Below are 16902 nucleotides of genomic sequence, written 5' to 3'. Positions count from 1 at the left end.
AAAAAAAAAAAAAAAAAAAAAAAAAAAAAAAAAACCGTCAAGTTAGAAGAGGGAAGAAAATGCAAATAAACCCTAAAAACAAAATTTTTAAAAAGACTAAGAACATTGGTTCAGTCAAACTTGGACAGAAAACCAGGAACGCCTGCTCCTCACGTAGGCGGCACATCTTCCCCACAGTTCCCGCCTTGCTAAGCTGTGCTGTGCTTATTCAAAACCACGTGCGTCTTTCGCAGGTGGAACGGGTGTCACGTTAGTTTTCTGGGCAGCATCACAGGTGGGGGCTTGAGCACACGTGTTCCTTCTCTCCTGGTTCTGGAGGCTGGATGTCCGAGATGGAGGTGTCACAGGGCTGGTTTCTGAGGCCTGTCTCCTTGGCATGTGGATGGCCGTCTTCTCCCCGTGTCCTCATGCAGTCGTCCTGCTGTGTGTGTCCGGGTCCTGATCTCTTCCTGATCTCACCAGTCACATTGGACTAGGACCCACCCTAATGGCCTCGTTTCACTTAATCACCTCTTTAAAGGCCCTGTCTCCAAACACAGTCAACATCTTGAGGTCAGGGCTTCAGCGTATGAATTACGGAGGATACAATTCAGCCCACGACAGTATGCTCTTTGAAAGGTAAAACAGCATTAAATAGTAGCCACTATTCCTTAGTGTGACTCCAGGGGTGGGAGTCCATCCTACACCTGGCAGGCTCTCTGTCAGAACAGCAGCAGGTGCGCCAGAGAGTGGTGGTCCTGGGGGGATGCTACACGGGGGTCAGAGCATCCCAACCACACCGAGGCACATGAGGACACAGAAAGGGAACTCGGCAGCCCTGGGTTCATCCTGAAGGACAAGCTTGTGCAGCCCCCCATTCTGGGGGGGAAATGCGTTCCTCTTGTCTGCAGGCATCGGCCATCTCATGGGTGAAACAGGCGTGGGCACGATTATTTCTGGAGATCCAGCCTGTGGTCAGCAGGCATGCCCTGGGCTTGTCGGGCCTGCCGCTGAGATCTGGTCCAGGGAGGGTCAGGATTTGTGGACATAAGGTTACCGGGCCAGGCCAGCAGGAGAGACCAGCGCTCAGGAACAGAATCACTCCAGGACAGAGCCCCGTGAGGGGTCACTGCCAAAGAGAAACAGAACTGACCCGAGAAAGGGTGCTGGGAACTCTGCCCTCTCACGTCCACCTGGGCACTAGGGGCTGCAGCCAGGGCTGCCCCCACCTCGCCTGGCCTCCTTCCGTGTGTCTCACTTAGTGGCCCCTCGCCGGGCAACACCGCTGCATTGACGGGGACCAGAGTGAGAGAAGCCTCCACGGCCGACCACCTCACTGTGTGAGGACCTTGGACAGACATCTGTGAAGAGCAATGGACAGGAGACTAAAACAGGAGAGACGTCAGGAGCGCGTCCTGGGTGGACAGGGACTGGGGCAGGGTGACAGGGCAGATGAGAGACCAAGCAGCAGGGTCCGGTCTCTGCGACCGGGAACAGCATGTAGATGAACTCAACACCAACGGCGAACTTGACCTCGGCCCCAGCTGGGGGCACCGATGCTGGCTTCTTCCCTCCCCAAGTGAAGTAACTGTCCTCCCAGAGCTTGAGCAAAACGACACCTGCCCGTCCCCTGAGGTGAAACCCCAGTGGCCTGAGGCCAGGCACGGGCTTCCTGGGGAATGTCCAGGAACCCGCCCTCACCTGTCATGGGGGGGACGCCCCTGCCCTTCGCTCTCTCAGGAGCCACTTTCTCAGGTGGGTTTCTGCAGGCTGGACTCACTGGGGCCCTCTTCTCTTGGCCACGTGGAACCTCAGGATACAGTTTCTTCAGCACTTTTCCAACAAACACTACAGAGGCATCAATTTGCAAAAGAAAGGAAAAGAATTACTGATGGTGGTTTTATTTAAATTGCAAATGGATTTTATATAAAATGAAGACATATCACGACATCACTACCTCAGGACTGCCCCCCATAGGACACCACTGGGGTTGTCCCCCCATGACCCTCCAGCACCGTCCCCCTCAGAGGACCCCCAGCACCATCCCCATCAGGGGACCCCCAGCACCATCCCCATCGTCACTGTACCCTGAAAGGATGCTGCCCCCCAGCACTGGATGCCCCCACAGGTGTGAGCACAGGTAGGAGCCACTCACACCTGTGCTCACACCTGGGAGCCGCACTTGGGCTCACAGTTCTGTTCTTCCCTCACCTTGTCTCTGGTTGAATGTATGTATAAAGCACAGACTGCGAGGTGTTTTGAGAATCTGGGTTTGAGGTCCTGGGCCCCAGCGCAGCCCCAGACAGGCTGGGTCCATGTCAGTTCACAGCAGATACGCTGGGCAGGCCCCAGGCAGCCCCAGCTCCTCCCTCCAGGGCACCCGCTGGGGACCAGCACAGCCGGCAAGGTTCTCACAAGGGTGTGCAGAGTCTTCATTTGGCTTATTTTAGTTTACATTCTGATCTAGCTGGAGGGGAAGAGCTGCCACAATGAATAAATATTTCTGTCCTGACTTAAGTGTGAACAACGAACAGGTACAATCTCAAAACAGCATCCTAGAAAAGGTGAGGGGAAAAGGTTCACCCAATGAACCTGTTTTAACCTCATTAAATTCAGAAACAAATCAGCAAAGAGAGAGCTGCTCTGGAGTAACCAAGCACCGTGGGGCAGAAATCGGGACCCTGGAGAAGGGTTTGAGTTCTTCAGATGATGAGGGGGCCACTGAGATGTTTGGGCCACTGAGGACGTGGTGACGTGAGAGGGGAAGTCTGAAGGGGCCACTGAGTGGCTTGTGGGTCACAGAGGGCAGTGTCCTGTCCCCACGTGGGAAGCACAACCCTAAAGACGCAGACCACTCCTCATTTCATCATGTGCTCAGACAGCCCTCGCAGCAGAAACAACCCCCTCCAACTGGTACTAGTTGGAAAAAACACAACTTGGGTCTAAAAACACGAAAGCCCTTCTCAGAAAACTATTCAAGCCCAAGCAGTGCTTGGCCGGGCGCCTGGGAGGAGCCCGGGGTCCTGATGCCACCCGCCCGCTGGCCTGGTGGCCTGATGGCTGGCTGCCCGCTTGGCCAGGAGGCCCTGGATGGAAGAAACTGTCTCTGGAGACGATGCCCTCATTTACGGTCTCGGGTCCCGGCAACGCTGGACTCCAACCCCCACCTCTGCCTGGTTGAACGGCGCAGGGCCCGGCTCAGAATATTCCCAAGGCCTCTGCAGACGGCCCCGGGCAGTGCATGCGTCACGGGGAGACAGGCTGTTCCGTTAGACCGGCGCTCAAAGACACGTCCAGAAGGTAGGTTCCAAGTTTCTGTTAGAAATTGAACTGTCCTGTGCATTTCCTTAAATGGCAGAGGGGAAAACACTCTATTCCAGAAGACTGGGTGGCAATTTCCAGGGGAAACCAAAGGCAGATAAAATAAACTTTACCTACAAACTATCAACAAGTCAGCATTTTTATGAACTAGAACAAATATTAAGGTAAAATCCTAACTGGGCACCCTGCTCTAAAACAAACTCAGGGAAGCTCGGAGCCTGAGACTCGCCTGGGCTGGCGGCGGCTGACACGGGCATCCAGCTGAGGTCACCTCTGAGCCGAAGCTTCTGCACACACGTGTTTATCCGAACACACAACAACACTACAGGAAAACCCGACACAGGTCATCACCAAGCAGTGCCTGCACCACAGCTGAGCAGCCACACAGCCTGAAGAACCCGACATAAAAACACAGCAATCCCGGGGAGAAACCAGTGCAAGCCAGGCCCCCAGAAGGCCCCCTTCTCCAGGGAACACTGAAGTGGATTGGGCACCTGACCATTTTGCTTGAACAGGTGCCCTGACAACAGGCAGCAAGGGCGCGGCACACAGCAGGCTGGCCAGGAACTCACCGCCTAGGCTTTCTGCCGTGGATCCCGAGCTGAGACATCGGTAGTGCGTAGGGACAAGGAAAAGAACAAAAGCCCGTGGCACTTTCACTGAATTCAACGGACTGCGTAAATAACTTGTATTTACAGCCTAATTAATAGGGGTTTTCACCAAGGAGCTAGCTACCTGGCGGCGTGTCTGCAAAGCCTCTGGCTCTCGAGGCCCTTTGGTTCTCCACTCGCTGGCTTTGCGGTGTCCCCGCACGACCGCTGCAGGGGCCTCAGCCCGTTGGGAGGTTCAGAACACGTGGTCCTTCCTCAGGGACAAGATTCAGCCCTAGCCCCAGGCTGAGCGCTCCAGTGCTGAGGTCCCGGGGGCCAGAACCCAACTTGGGTGGGGTCTGGGGGCGACAAGCTTGCCTCACACCTGGTTCTGGAAGATGAGAGCTCCTTATAAGGGGCCTGGGTCTGAGGGCCGTGGTCTGAGGGCGGCCTCATCTGCCACCCAGGCTCCCCCGCCGCCCCACGGGGGCTGGCCAGGTGTTGCTTCGGGTTCTGGGCCTCCCCAGTAGGGAAGGATGGCAAGAGCTGGGGTTCAAACATCATCCCAGCCAACGCCCCACCAGAGGCAGCCCTGCCAGGGACAGGGCCCCTCTCCATGTCTCCTGACTGTGGGACCCTGCTCAGGGCTGCCAGGCCCTGTAGTGTCCCCACTGACAGTTTAAAAACTAAATATAGCATAAGACTCAAGGGCTCAATACTTGCCGCCTCAGCCTCGTTACTAGGAAGCAAAGTTTCGTAACCCTGAGAGGAGAGGAGGTTCTCGGTCAGCAGGAGGCTCAGAGCACAGGGTGAACCTGCAGGTCTCCCCACGCAGAGCTCCTCCCCTCTCCCACAATACCCAACAGGGATCCCTCCAGGAGTTGGGTTCAACTGGGTTAAGCCACAGTTCTGCCATTCCTAGGTAGGAAACCTTGTCTGAGTTACGTGGTCTTTCTGAGCCTCACTGTTTCCCTCCGTAAAATGGGCAGAAACACCTCTGTGGGCGAGGCTGCAAGACAGACAACACAGGTGTGCTGCAGAGACGACACAGAAGTGGACGACGGGGCTCTCACTTCCTCACGCCCGGCCTCTCTCCCTTCCCACTCCCATCTCAGGCCGGGATGAAAGCTGAAAGGTCCTCCAGCTCGACTGAGATCCAGACCCCACTGCCAACAGCAGGCAAGCCCGCCCAATGGCCCGCAGTGCCCAGTGTTTTAACAAAGCAAAACTGAACAGTTTTTCCCCACTGTGCCCATGGCCTGGCCCGGGGCGCTGTCGGCCCGCCAGTCCCTGCGCTGCCCGCCTGATGAGCCCCACCCCCCCCACCCGCCTTCTGAGAGCATGTGGCTACTTGCTGGCACCAGGAGCTGCTCCAGGCTCATCTGCTCTCCCTCTGCCTGCGCCCTGGGGTCGGCATGTCTCCAAGGAGCCTGTGTCCAGGAAGAGGGTGCGTCCCTGTTCTGAACACAAATCCAGTCACATCCGTCCTTGGCTGAAAAACCACGGCTGCTCAAGGGAGGACCGTCTTGGCCACTGAAGACACAAGGCCCCACATCAGACAGAGAAGCAGAGAGGGAACCAGCCCCACGAGCACCGGACGTGCCCACGGGGAAGGAGAACGCACCACATGTCCATGTGCTTCTGAGGAGCCCGCGGCTGCACCACGGGGAGAGGGCTCAGCACGCACAGCACGCAAACCATCTAAGATCGAGGGAACACAGGCTGTGCACTCAAAATTCAAAACAAATGTTCATAAAAGTACAACTTAAATATAAAAGTGTCATACTCTACGCTTAAATCCCAAGATTAATATTTGGAGGGTGACTGTGGGCAGAACAGTACACGGATTCAGATGTGCTAATTCATAAAGGCCAGAGGGTCTGCACAGTTCACACTTCATCAAATGGGAAAGACAATTTTCCTAAGTTTTAAATTTAAAATTGAGCATAGTAGTTCAAAAACTAAAACAAAGAGGAGAACTTTCATCCTTCTAAGCTAAATGGGGTTAAGCATCTTGTAAACCCAAGAGGCAGCATGATTTCCATCTCACACTCATGTGTGTTAAAAACCTCACGAGCAAAAACACACCTTCTCCAGGTGTCTCTGCAGGCTCCCACCCCCGGCAGCACATGTGCTCCATCAATCCCACCCCTACGACTTGTATACCACGGGAACAAAACTGCTCTGAGAGGAGATGCAGGTTTTACGTCCTATTGTCCATGATCTGTGAGATACTTATCAAGTGTCTTGTCAACAGGCACAAGAACAGATGATCTCAAAGAGCTATCAGGACGGGCAACCCAACAGCAAAAGCGGGAGCTGTGTCTTCAATGAGAAGTTTAACTAGTAAGTCTTAACGGATACCAAATATCCAGGTACCTCAGATTAAAATAATTTTGCTGATAAATATACATGTCTAATACTTTCAGTTGCCACAATTTAAAGCATAAAGTCTTTTAAAAAATAATGTGATTTTAATTTTTCAAAATCAGCTTTAAAAGAGCAATGTGTAACAAACAATGAAAACAATACTTTCTACCAACCAATACTGCTGGAGGGTTCCTTGGTGAATTTCACTTTATCCCAGCATTTGAGACAACACAGGGAGTAAGACCACTGAACGTCTGAACATCATCCTCTGAAGCAAACAAGCTGTCAGCGTGGACCTGCCTGCCCAGACCCCCACCAGCCCCAGTGATCAGTGCCTCTGCTTTTCAAAGGGATGATGGACCTGCTCCTGTGCAGTCACATGGGGCTCCTATCACAAACGGAGCTCGTAGTTTACTTAAATACAAATTACCAGCTATTTTAGACCAAAAGAAATGTGTAGCCACTGGACTCTCAGTACTCTGAGCCTCCAGGGCTAATGAAGGAGCTGGGTACCCCATGAACTGCCTGCCGGTTTCCTACAAATAGGGACTTAATTCTAACTGGCCAAACCTACTTAGGGATTCACGTTAAAAGCAGAACATAAATGAAAGGTTATTTTTTTCAGGGTTGGAACACAGTAAAACATCATTTTTAAAAAGCATCTGTCAGCTTTGGTTTGTTGAAAGGCGCCTTGTGCCTGTGTGTGTGTGTGTGTGTGTGCGCGTGCGCGCGCCCCCATGCCTACTGCAAACGTAGTCCTAAAAATCAATTTAGAGATTAAAAGTCTCTTTTTTGCTTAATTTCCACTGTGCTCAAAAACAAACAAAAAAGAGCAAGGTGGTTGGGTCCAGGAAGGCAGCTCTGTGTCACCACAGGAGCTCAGTGAACCGCCGGCCTCCTGCCTGTGCCGTCCCCCTCTCCCAGCAAGAGCAGGTTGTAACTTGAAACTCTGCTGTCTGTCAAAAAGCAATCATCGGAACACAAAAAAGCAGAGGAATGGACATTGATGCCTGCAGGAGACAAGTACAATCACCACGCGACGGGCGACTGGAGCTGGGACATGAGAGACACAGAAAAAGGTCACTGTGGAGAAAAACATCCTGTCTGAAATTAATACGACGAAATACCGAACAGAGAGATCAAGTCTCTGTGTCACAGGGGAATTAAGTCATTTTGATATAATTTTCAGAGAGGGCTGCCATCTAAACTTGCTATTTCAGGTTAAAGACACAAGCCAAATAAAAATAAAATTTCAGTAAAGTGTTCTTTGGAAAGTAGACACCTGGGAAGAACTCAAAAGGAAATAGTTTGATTGCTGGTGGTAAACTATTCAATTCTAAACTATTCTTCCACACAGTCACGTGTTTTAAAATCTAACAGTTGCGTATAAAAAAGGAAGGGGTTTGCTCCATTTTTAACAGAGGTGTTAATGGCAGCATTTCAAGGAATTAGGTCTCCTTCGCTGTGGTCTTAGGGCAGAATGCCTAACAGGCTCCTGCCTGAGTCAGACGGTGCGTCCGGCACACCTCCCAGCTGGGAAAGCTTCCTCATCAGGGGAAACTGGGTGCATGTACTTTTTCTATTAGAAAAGGCTCTCATAAAAAAAAAAAAAAAGAAAAGAAACAGAAATAGGAACTTTTTCTTCCATAATATTCCATTCTGAAAAAAGCAAAGGAAAATGAAAACTATGTGGTAGAAAAAAAAGCACCTCTGATCTTTTTTTGTGTGTGCAGTACACGGGCCTCTCACTGTTGTGGTCTCACCCGTTGCGGAGCACAGGCTCCGGATGTGCAGGCTCAGCGGCCATGGCTCATGGGCCCAGCCACTCAGTGGCACGTGGGACCCTCCCGGACCGGGGCTCGAACCCGTGTCCTCCGTGTCGGCAGGCGGACCCCCAACCACTGCGCCACCAGCGAAGCCCACCTCTGATATTTGAGACCACTAAGTCACCCCATCAATGTCAGAAATATTTTTCTTTTCCTTAAAAAAGTTCACTTTGATGGTAAATTGATACACATTTCCCTCAACATCTATGCACACAATATACTTTATTTACCATTGGTGTAAAACTATACATTTATTTTTACTAAATATATACTGTAGACTTTCTGGTAACGGATGAGATTAGAAATGATATTGAGTCATTTGTAATTCTCTAGCCAAATCATCCCTATGAACCACTGTCTCTCAGAAAAGCATAACTCTCAGAGGACAAAAAAACACGTGGAGCTAATCTGGGGTCATGAGGAATAAAATTAGCTAAAAACCTATATTTCCAAGGGTGGATGTTGATAGGACAGTAAAACTGATGTGGCCACATGCTTATAGGAATTACACAAAAATAAAAAAAGAGACCATAAATATTAACAAATAACTTCTAAAAAGTGACTTCGAGATATTTCATTATGAGAGAAAAGCATCAGAACAAATGGTTTTATGATGTACATTTTTAGAGTGATTATCTAAATGGAAAAGTGATTATCTAGAACTTGAAACCAGAGTTGGCAGGCTTTTTGAAATCATATACAAGTGAAAAACTGCTACTGAAAATAAGATCAGAAATGGCAATTCATTGAAACTTTCCCTGTGGCCCTTCTCCCTGTTTGATGACAGCCTCCCGACCTTAGTCTGGCATAGGAGAGAAAATGCTGCAAAACGAACACACACTGACAAATAATAACAAAAAGGAAGTAGTTCCCCAACCTCAGTAAACACTGACTCAGCTGACTCCCTTTTCCACCTGATATCTGTAGAGCTTAAGAGACACTAAATTTAAATTGTCTTAGGGTATTTCTTGGAACCTGATATAGCATTTTCAATTTTCTCTTTTCAGTAAAGACTATGTTTATCTGCCAACCTCTCCGTAGCTTTTTCTCCCACAATATTCAATATGGGGTTTTTTTTCCCATTTTATCCCTATAATGAGAGAAGGTATTTAATGGATGCTTATGAATAAAGGAATAAATTGATAATAGCACTGCATCAGTTCACAAGAGATGCTCAATATAGTATGCAAATTCAATGAATGATAGTTTGTTAACGACTTTCATCATAGAATTGTAAATGGAAAAACAATTAGCTAAGATTTAAGCAACAGTTGGTAAGCTTTCTGAAATATTAATTAAAAGGAAGATAGTTCTCAAAATAAGACCAGAAATAGTACTCAAATAGGACACAATTGGAATCCTACGCCATGACCAGTCTGACGTGATCTCCCCATTTAAGAGGTAGATATCCACTAAACTTTCATTTTCTCCCGAAACTTTAACACTTAAAAAAAAAAATTCTAAACTTTGTCCAAAATTTTTCCTCGCAGTTTTTTAAGCAATTACTATGCCATCAGCTATTCAGAAACATTTTAAGTGCACATAAGGCTGTGATCGTTTTTGTTGGGTTTGGTGACTGCGTCCTAACCCAGGAGATGCAGGGAGAGCAGACACAGCTCCCAGCCTGTCTTGTTTTCTCACCAAGACGAGATGCGAGATGCGACAGACCCGGCGGGGCGGGCTGAGGGGACGTTCGAAGGCAACTCGGAAACCTGCCTCATTACAATGGGGAGACAGAGGATAACCTACTACTTTTACTCCAATACTTTTATTTTTTTTCCAGTTTAATCGACACTGGCTTTTTCAGCAGACAGATCTGGAATTCAACCCAAAGGGCACAAGGCTTGCCTGACCAAAGCCGGGTCACCTGTTTTCTGGGTGAGGATGTTGGGGAGGAAGTGCCCATCCTCCCACTGGCTTCTGCCGCCCCAGAGGAGCAGGGAGGATCCCTGGCTCCCCATTGTGCCCCCACTGTGCCTGGCACCCTCTGCTTGAGGAACCGTCCTGCTCCCACAGTCCTGAAGCCTTGTCCGGGCGCTGTCGTCTCTCCAGCCGCTGGGTCGTGCACCCCGTCTTCCCAACAAGGTACCCCTCGGCCGCTTCCACGTCCCACACCCAGGGTGACAGTGAGGCAGGCTGCTCACATGGGCCTCACGCCTCACGAACGTGACCCGCGTTAATCCTCATGACTCTGCTGTTCACCGAGTAGTCATACATCTTAAATTTTCTGTCTACTGTGATGCTCTGACATCGTAAGTCCCGCCTGGCTGGGCAGAGACAGCCCCCCGCCAGCCAAGGGCCCAGCCAGGAGCCCGCCTGTGACCTATGTCGACAGCCCGGCCAGGCCCGGCCTCCTCTGCCTGCCCCGCCCCCGGGGAGGTGACCCTCCTCTGCCCAAAACACCCGGGCTGGGTGCCCGGCGGCTCGGGGCAGCCCTGTCACCCAAAGCCCAGCAAAATCACTAAAAGCAGCCAATCGTACGTGTTCCCCCTGCCCCGCCTGCCTTTCCTCTGGAAACCCCAGTAAAGGCCGTGGCCTCAGTCTTCCCTCCGTCCTGTCCTCCGCCCCCTGACCCCCTGGCCATCCCCCCACGTGCCTGGCATGGCCCTGCCTCTAGGACCCGAGAGCCCAACAAACCGTCCTTCCTGGGCCTGTCCTGAGCCTTCTCCGGTGGCCACTCCTGACTGACCAGCTCCTGAAAGGACACAGAACAGCCCCCACCTTATAGATGAGGCCCAAGGGTGCCAGGGAGCACCTTCACCGGTGCGCCCCTCCCCCGCCGCAACCTGCACACACCTGCACACACCTGTCACCCCGCCGCGCGACCCACCTGTCAAGCCCGGGAGAGAGACCTACTGCTGCTCCCAGCACACCTCCCGCCTCCCCCACCCCGATGGCCCCCGCCTAGCCTCAACCCTCATGTCTTCCATCCTCCCTTCGGCCGCTGGCCTCCTAGACAGATTCAGACGGACACCTGGAGGTGACGGTCCAGGGGTGCAGCTCCCGGCCACGGGCACTGACCGGCGGGGAGGGCACTAGCCCGACCTCGCTGGCTCTGCCCCGGGCGGCACCACCCCCGTGGGGCTCGTCACACACAGGGGATGGTGACAGAGGAATCAGACCTGAAGCTGGTGCGCCAAAGCCCACCTTGTCCTGCTGCTGGCCACAGGCTGAGGCTTGCCACACTCCCCAGAGGTGACAGTGACCCCACCCGGGTCCCAGGGCAGTGTGAGGCTCACCACTAGCAGTGGTCAGGAGGTAGCTGAGCCCCGGTCCCCAGTCACATCCAAGGTACGGGACCCTGCAGGCCACGTCCCCGCCTGGCTGAGCCCCCTCCCTGGTCCCTGAGTTATTCCCCATCTCCCATGCCGTGGCCTGGGCCCCTCCCCTCCAGCTCGGAGTTCCTCCCAGCACTGTGTCCACCACCCCCTCCGGCCCGGCCCATCTCTGCATTAACCCTCTCCAGGCCCTGCGGCACGCACATTCAGTCCTGGAAGATCGCTGTAAGGAAAAAGGGCTCTTGATCCGGAAGAGAAGGGATCTGCCGCATCACACTGAACACAGAAGAAAACACCGAAGTGACACTTTTGTGGATAAAGAGAGTTGGGCTCTTCCTGCAGGTCAGCGAGCGACTGCTCGTCTACCTGCTGGGGCGCCTGAGGCACGTGGCTCAACACAAAGGAAAGAGGGGTCTTCCCAACTGAGTCGGACCCCAACCAGTACCCATGGGTCTGAGACTCCAAAGGAAGCTGTGGGCAGTGTAAGTCTGAGAGTGCAATGAGGGAGAGACACACACACACGTGAACATACATGCAGACAGACACACATGCACATGCACACAGACACACACATACAGCTACACACAGATGTACGCGAGTAGCAGGGAGGGGATGACAGCAGTGTCCTCCTCCTAGCCCGGACCCCGGCCATGGATGGCCCTCAGGCTCGCCCATCTGAGAGTCCACGGCCAGTGTGGAGCGGGCCTGGAAGGGCGAGTGCCCCAGGCTCTGCTGGGGTCTGTGCATCGGGGGACAAGGCTCCACATGCTCCAAGCGGAGAAGCTGCAACAGACAGAAGCAGAGCTGGCGGACTTTCTGAAAAGGGGCGGAGGTGCCTGTTGGGAGGTGGGGGGACGCTGGACTGAGGACACCCCTCAGCAGTCAACCTCCAGCGAGATGGCCAGAGAACCTCAGTGCAGCTCCCTCCCCGCAGCGCCCTGCCGGTTTGTCCCGAGATCCCTCCTGATTCCACAGTCCCCACCGGGCGAAGCCCGTAACTCTGTGCTGGGTGCTCACCCGCTCTCCCCACCACACTCTGTGCCGGACCCACCACTGCCTGTTAACCCAGAAGCTCCCAAAGGATGCCCAAGGGACGGCCTCCAGTATAGGCCACAGGCTTCCCGGGCATCAAGGGGGAAGAGTAAAGATTTACTTCTCCCTCCAGCAGCCTTGCTGCAAAGGCAACAGCCTCCTTTCATCCCGAGGAGCTGTGCCACAAACCGCATAGGAGGCCACATCACCCAGCAGACGCCGACCTGCAGGGAAGCCTCAGAACCGCCCCCCAGGCAGCACGCCAGCCCACCGGCCTTGTGCTTTCTCACCCTGAGCTCGAGCTGAGGGGCTTTCTTCCAAGGCACGCGGTAGGGCTCCCGAGAGGAGAAGCGCTTCGCCCAGCCGCCCTCACCCTGGCCCCCAAGGCACCCCGGGCTGGACAGCTCTGGGCTTAGCAGCCCCACAGTCCCCCTCCTGCCGGGCCTCCTCCTCTGAAGCCCAGATACCCTGCAGCCCTGCAGCCGCCTCCGCCGCCCCGGCCCACGGTGCCCCGAGCGCGTCCAGCGGGGCATCTGCTCCACCGTCACTCGGCCTGCATCGGGTCCACGTCACGAGCCCCGCAGACCACGAAGACAAGAGGCGGCCCTGGTTCACACTGCAACCCGGTACAGGCGCTCAGAAGCTTTTCCGGCTAAAACCCCACCGAGTGCTCCTCGGTGTTTGTCACCCCAGCACGACTGCTCCTGCGACCTAGTTAAGAAGACGCGGAGAATGGATATTGCGTTTCTCACTTACAATGGCTGCTTGGACGCTTTCAAGACTTACTAATCCAGCCTTTCACCACGATGTTCTGAAACAGCCCAACTTTACTCGGTAACTTTGCCAGAGACCCAACAGGAAGGAGGCCTGTTTCAGGATGGATGGTGAAAAGTCGAGTCCTCTGGGTGCAGCGAGCTGAGGGCCGGGAGCAGGGTGCTGCTGCCAGGCTTGGCCAGGCCGCACCACAGGAAGGCTGGAGAGCAGGTGCTGGCGAATGAGGGCAGAGCCCCAGGCAGGAGAGGAGGCCCAGTCAGGGTGCAGGGGGTCAACCAGCCACAGGGGCCCGTGAAGGCCACAGTCAGGGCTGCCCCCGAGAACCTCACAGTTAGTCTGCAAAGCCTGCTGGCTCCACCGCCGGTGGGGGTTATAAAAAGTAGCTTGGCGACCCATCAAAATACTGTAATGCCCGCTTTGGAGCTAACATCTGACTGTTGAGGAATTGTGTCACTATGAGATGATCTGTTCTTTAAGGCTGACCAGGTGAGTCCTAACGCCTGGGGCTCAGAGCAATGGGGGAAGCCGGGCAAAGCGTTTTTCTACAAAGGAAGCCACAGACTGGGAATGTTATTTACTCTTCTCTGTATCCTGCCTTACGGAGAAATTCATTTCTTCTTCCTATTTTAAGCAAATGCTTATTAACTAGAGTTGCCACTGGGCTTTTCCTTTCAAAGGGCAAAAACACAACCATCTGTTTTAAACATACAGGAGGAAAAAAATAACCATGGCCCGAACTAATCCAAATAAAAAGAGAAACATATCTAAAACCTTCAAAACCATAAAACTCCTAGAAGAAAACATAGGGGAAAAGCTCCTTGACAACATGGGTCTCAGCAATGATTTTTTTGGATTTGACACCAAAAGCAAAGACAACAACAGCAAAAACAAACAAAAGAAACTAAAATCTTCTGCAAAGCAAATGAAACTGTCAACAAAATGAAAAGGCAACCTACTGAAGGGGAAGAAATATCTGTACACTATATATCTGGTAAGGGGCTAATACCCAAAATACAGAAAGAATCCATACAATTCAAGAGCCAAAAAACCCAAACTATCTGCATAAAAAATGGGCAGAGGAACTGAGCAGACATTTCTCCAAAGAAGACATACAGGTGGCCAACAGGTATACAAAAAGACGCTCAAGATCACTAACCATCAGGGAATTGCAAATCAAAACACAATGAGATATCACCTCACACCTGTCAGAATGGCAATCATCAAAAAGACAAGAAATAGCAAGTGTTGGTGAGGATATGGAGAAAAGGGAACTCTTTTTTTTTTTTTCGGTACGCGGGCCTCTCACTGTTGTAGCCTCTCCCGTTGCATAGCACAGGCTCCGGACGCGCAGGCTCAGCGGCCACGGCTCATGGGCCCAGCTGCTCCGTGGCATGTGGGAATCTTCCCGGACCGGGGCACGAACCCATGTCCCCTGCATCGGCAGGCAGACTCTCAACCACTGCACCACCAGGGAAGCCCAGAGAAAAGGGAACTCTTATGTACTGCTGGTGGGATGTAAATTGGTGCAGCCACTATGGAAAACAGTATGAAGTTTCCTCAAAAAATTAAAAACAGAACTACCATACAATCCAGCAATTCCACTTCTGGGTATTTATCCAAAGAGAAGAAAAACACTAACTCAAAAAGATACATGCACCCCAATGTTCACTGCAGCATTATCCACAATAGCCAAGACAAGGAAACAACCTAAGTGTCCACTGATGGATGGATGAATAAAGCAGATGTGAATACTACTCAGCCATAAAGAAGGAAATGTTTTCATTTCCAATAACACGGATGATCTTGAGGGCTTTATGCTAAGTGAAATAAGTCAAAGAAAGACAAATACTGTAAGATCTCACTTATTTGTGTAATCTAAAAAAAAAAACAATCGAAAAAAGGAGCTCACAGATACAGAGAACAGACTGATGGTTGCCAGAGGTGACTGGGGGATGGGAGAAATGGGTAAAGATGGTCAAAAGGTACAGACTTCCAGTTATAAGATAAGTAAGTCTTGGGATGTAGTTGTACAGCATGGCGACTATAGTTAACACTGCTGTATGGCGAATTTGAAAGTTGCTGAGAGACAGTAGGTCCTAAAAGTTCTCATCACAAGGAAAAGAAATTGTGTAGCTGTATGAGGTGACGGATGTTAACTTATTGGGTGGTGGTTTTGTAGTACAAAGCCCATCAAGTCACTGCGCTGTATACACACCTTAAACCCACAGTGCTATATATCAATCACATCTGGATAAAACTGGAAAAAATAGAATCTTCCCTTTTTTCATTTTAATATTAATAATTATAGGGTAATGAGAAGTTTGCCGGGCTTTCCATGAGGTGTCTGGAGTTCCCTGTATCTCTGACATTCATTCTAAGGCATGTGCCAGGTTAACCAATTAAATGTATCCATCCTGCCTTTGGTGTTGGCTAAAAATACTACCATAGCTTAATAACACTAGTTACGTGCCCAGAAACTCAGAATCCCTGCAGGTAAATGGTTTGAGAGTCAGAATCTGGGCTCTGGGAGGAGCCCCTTACAAACCCGGGTCCTCACAGCCCCCTTCCTCGCAGCCCCGGGTCCTCACAGTTCCCGTCCTCGCGGCCCCGGGTCCTCACAGTCCCCTTCCTCGCAGCCCCGGGTCCTCACAATCCCCGTCCTCGCGGCCCCGAGTCCTCAAAGTCCTCGTCCTCGCGGCCCCGGGTCCTCACAGTTCCCGTCCTCACAGCCTCCGTCCCCACAGTCCTCACAGCCCCAGGTCCCCACAGTCCTCACAGCCCCGGGTCCTCACAGTCCCCGTCCTCGCGGCCCCGGGTCCTCACAGTTCCCTTCCTCGCGGCCCCGGGTCCTCACAGTCCCCGTTCTCGCGGCCCCGGGTCCTCACAGTCCCCGTTCTCGCGGCCCCGGGTCCTCACAGTCCCCGTTCTCGCGGCCCCGGGTCCTCACAGTTCCCGTCCTCACAGCCTCCGTCCCCACAGCCCCACGTTCCCACAGTCCTCACAGTCCCGAGTCCCCACAGTCCCGAGGGCCCAGAGTCCCCGTCCCCCAAAGCTCCCGGTCCCCACCGACCCCCGATCCCTACCTACCGTGCCTCCGCAGCGCCGCCATGCCGGCCTCGCCGCCCCAGCGACCCGTGCGACCCCAGCCCAGGCCCGAGCAGCGCGACTGCACTTCCGGACTCCGTCCTTGTAGGCCCGTCCACAACAGCAGGCCTGCCCAATCAGGACCCGCGGTCTCTGCCGCTGAACGCCAATCAGCCGCACACCGGCTGCAGATTGGCTCTAACGCGCGCTGTGGGCACGGCCCGTGGGCGTTACTACTCGGAGCATGCTCAAAGGGAAGGGTGTGACCCGGCTGAGCCGACCCGGGCTGCGGAGGGGTCATGGGGCGGGGTCAGCGGGAGGGGGTCAGGGGTTAGGGGGTCATCACAAGACCGTCACCGGAAGGGGGTGGGTGGGTCAGCGAGAGGTGGTTAGTGGGTCAGCAGGAGGGGAGTTGGGGGTTAGGCGGTCACTGGGAGGAGGTCAGCGCGGGGCGGGATTGTGTTCCTGGGTGACCGCCCACAGTGTCACCCTGGGTCCCAGCGCTGCACAGGGATGCGAGCAGTGGGAGGGGTCCGCTGAGCGCCCATCGGGCCAGGGTCCTATCGTACCGCAGAAGCTGGGACTCAGAGCAGAGAGGAAACTGGGAAGAGGGGAGCCCGGGGACTGACCAGGAAGACCGCCGCCCCC

General features: G+C 53.0%; 1 protein-coding gene across 1 annotated transcript in view; it reads right to left on the bottom strand.

Moving 5' to 3' along the window:
• ERICH1 (glutamate rich 1) overlaps positions 1–12929 on the bottom strand; it is a 45767-nt gene extending 32838 nt beyond the window's left edge. The window contains exons 1-3 of the mRNA XM_007469542.1: positions 12687–12929; positions 12036–12147; positions 1681–1827 (exon numbers count right to left, since the gene is read on the bottom strand). Of these exons, the coding sequence (XP_007469604.1) occupies positions 1681–1827; positions 12036–12147; positions 12687–12929 (502 nt within the window). The remainder of the gene's footprint in view (positions 1–1680; positions 1828–12035; positions 12148–12686) is intronic.
• Between the last annotated feature and the right edge of the window lie 3973 nt (positions 12930–16902).

Source organism: Lipotes vexillifer, unplaced genomic scaffold (genome assembly GCF_000442215.2).
Source record: "Lipotes vexillifer unplaced genomic scaffold, Lipotes_vexillifer_v1.1 scaffold2059, whole genome shotgun sequence".
NCBI classification, from domain to species: Eukaryota; Metazoa; Chordata; class Mammalia; order Artiodactyla; family Lipotidae; genus Lipotes; species Lipotes vexillifer.
This window is presented reverse-complemented; position numbering and strand designations above follow the sequence as displayed.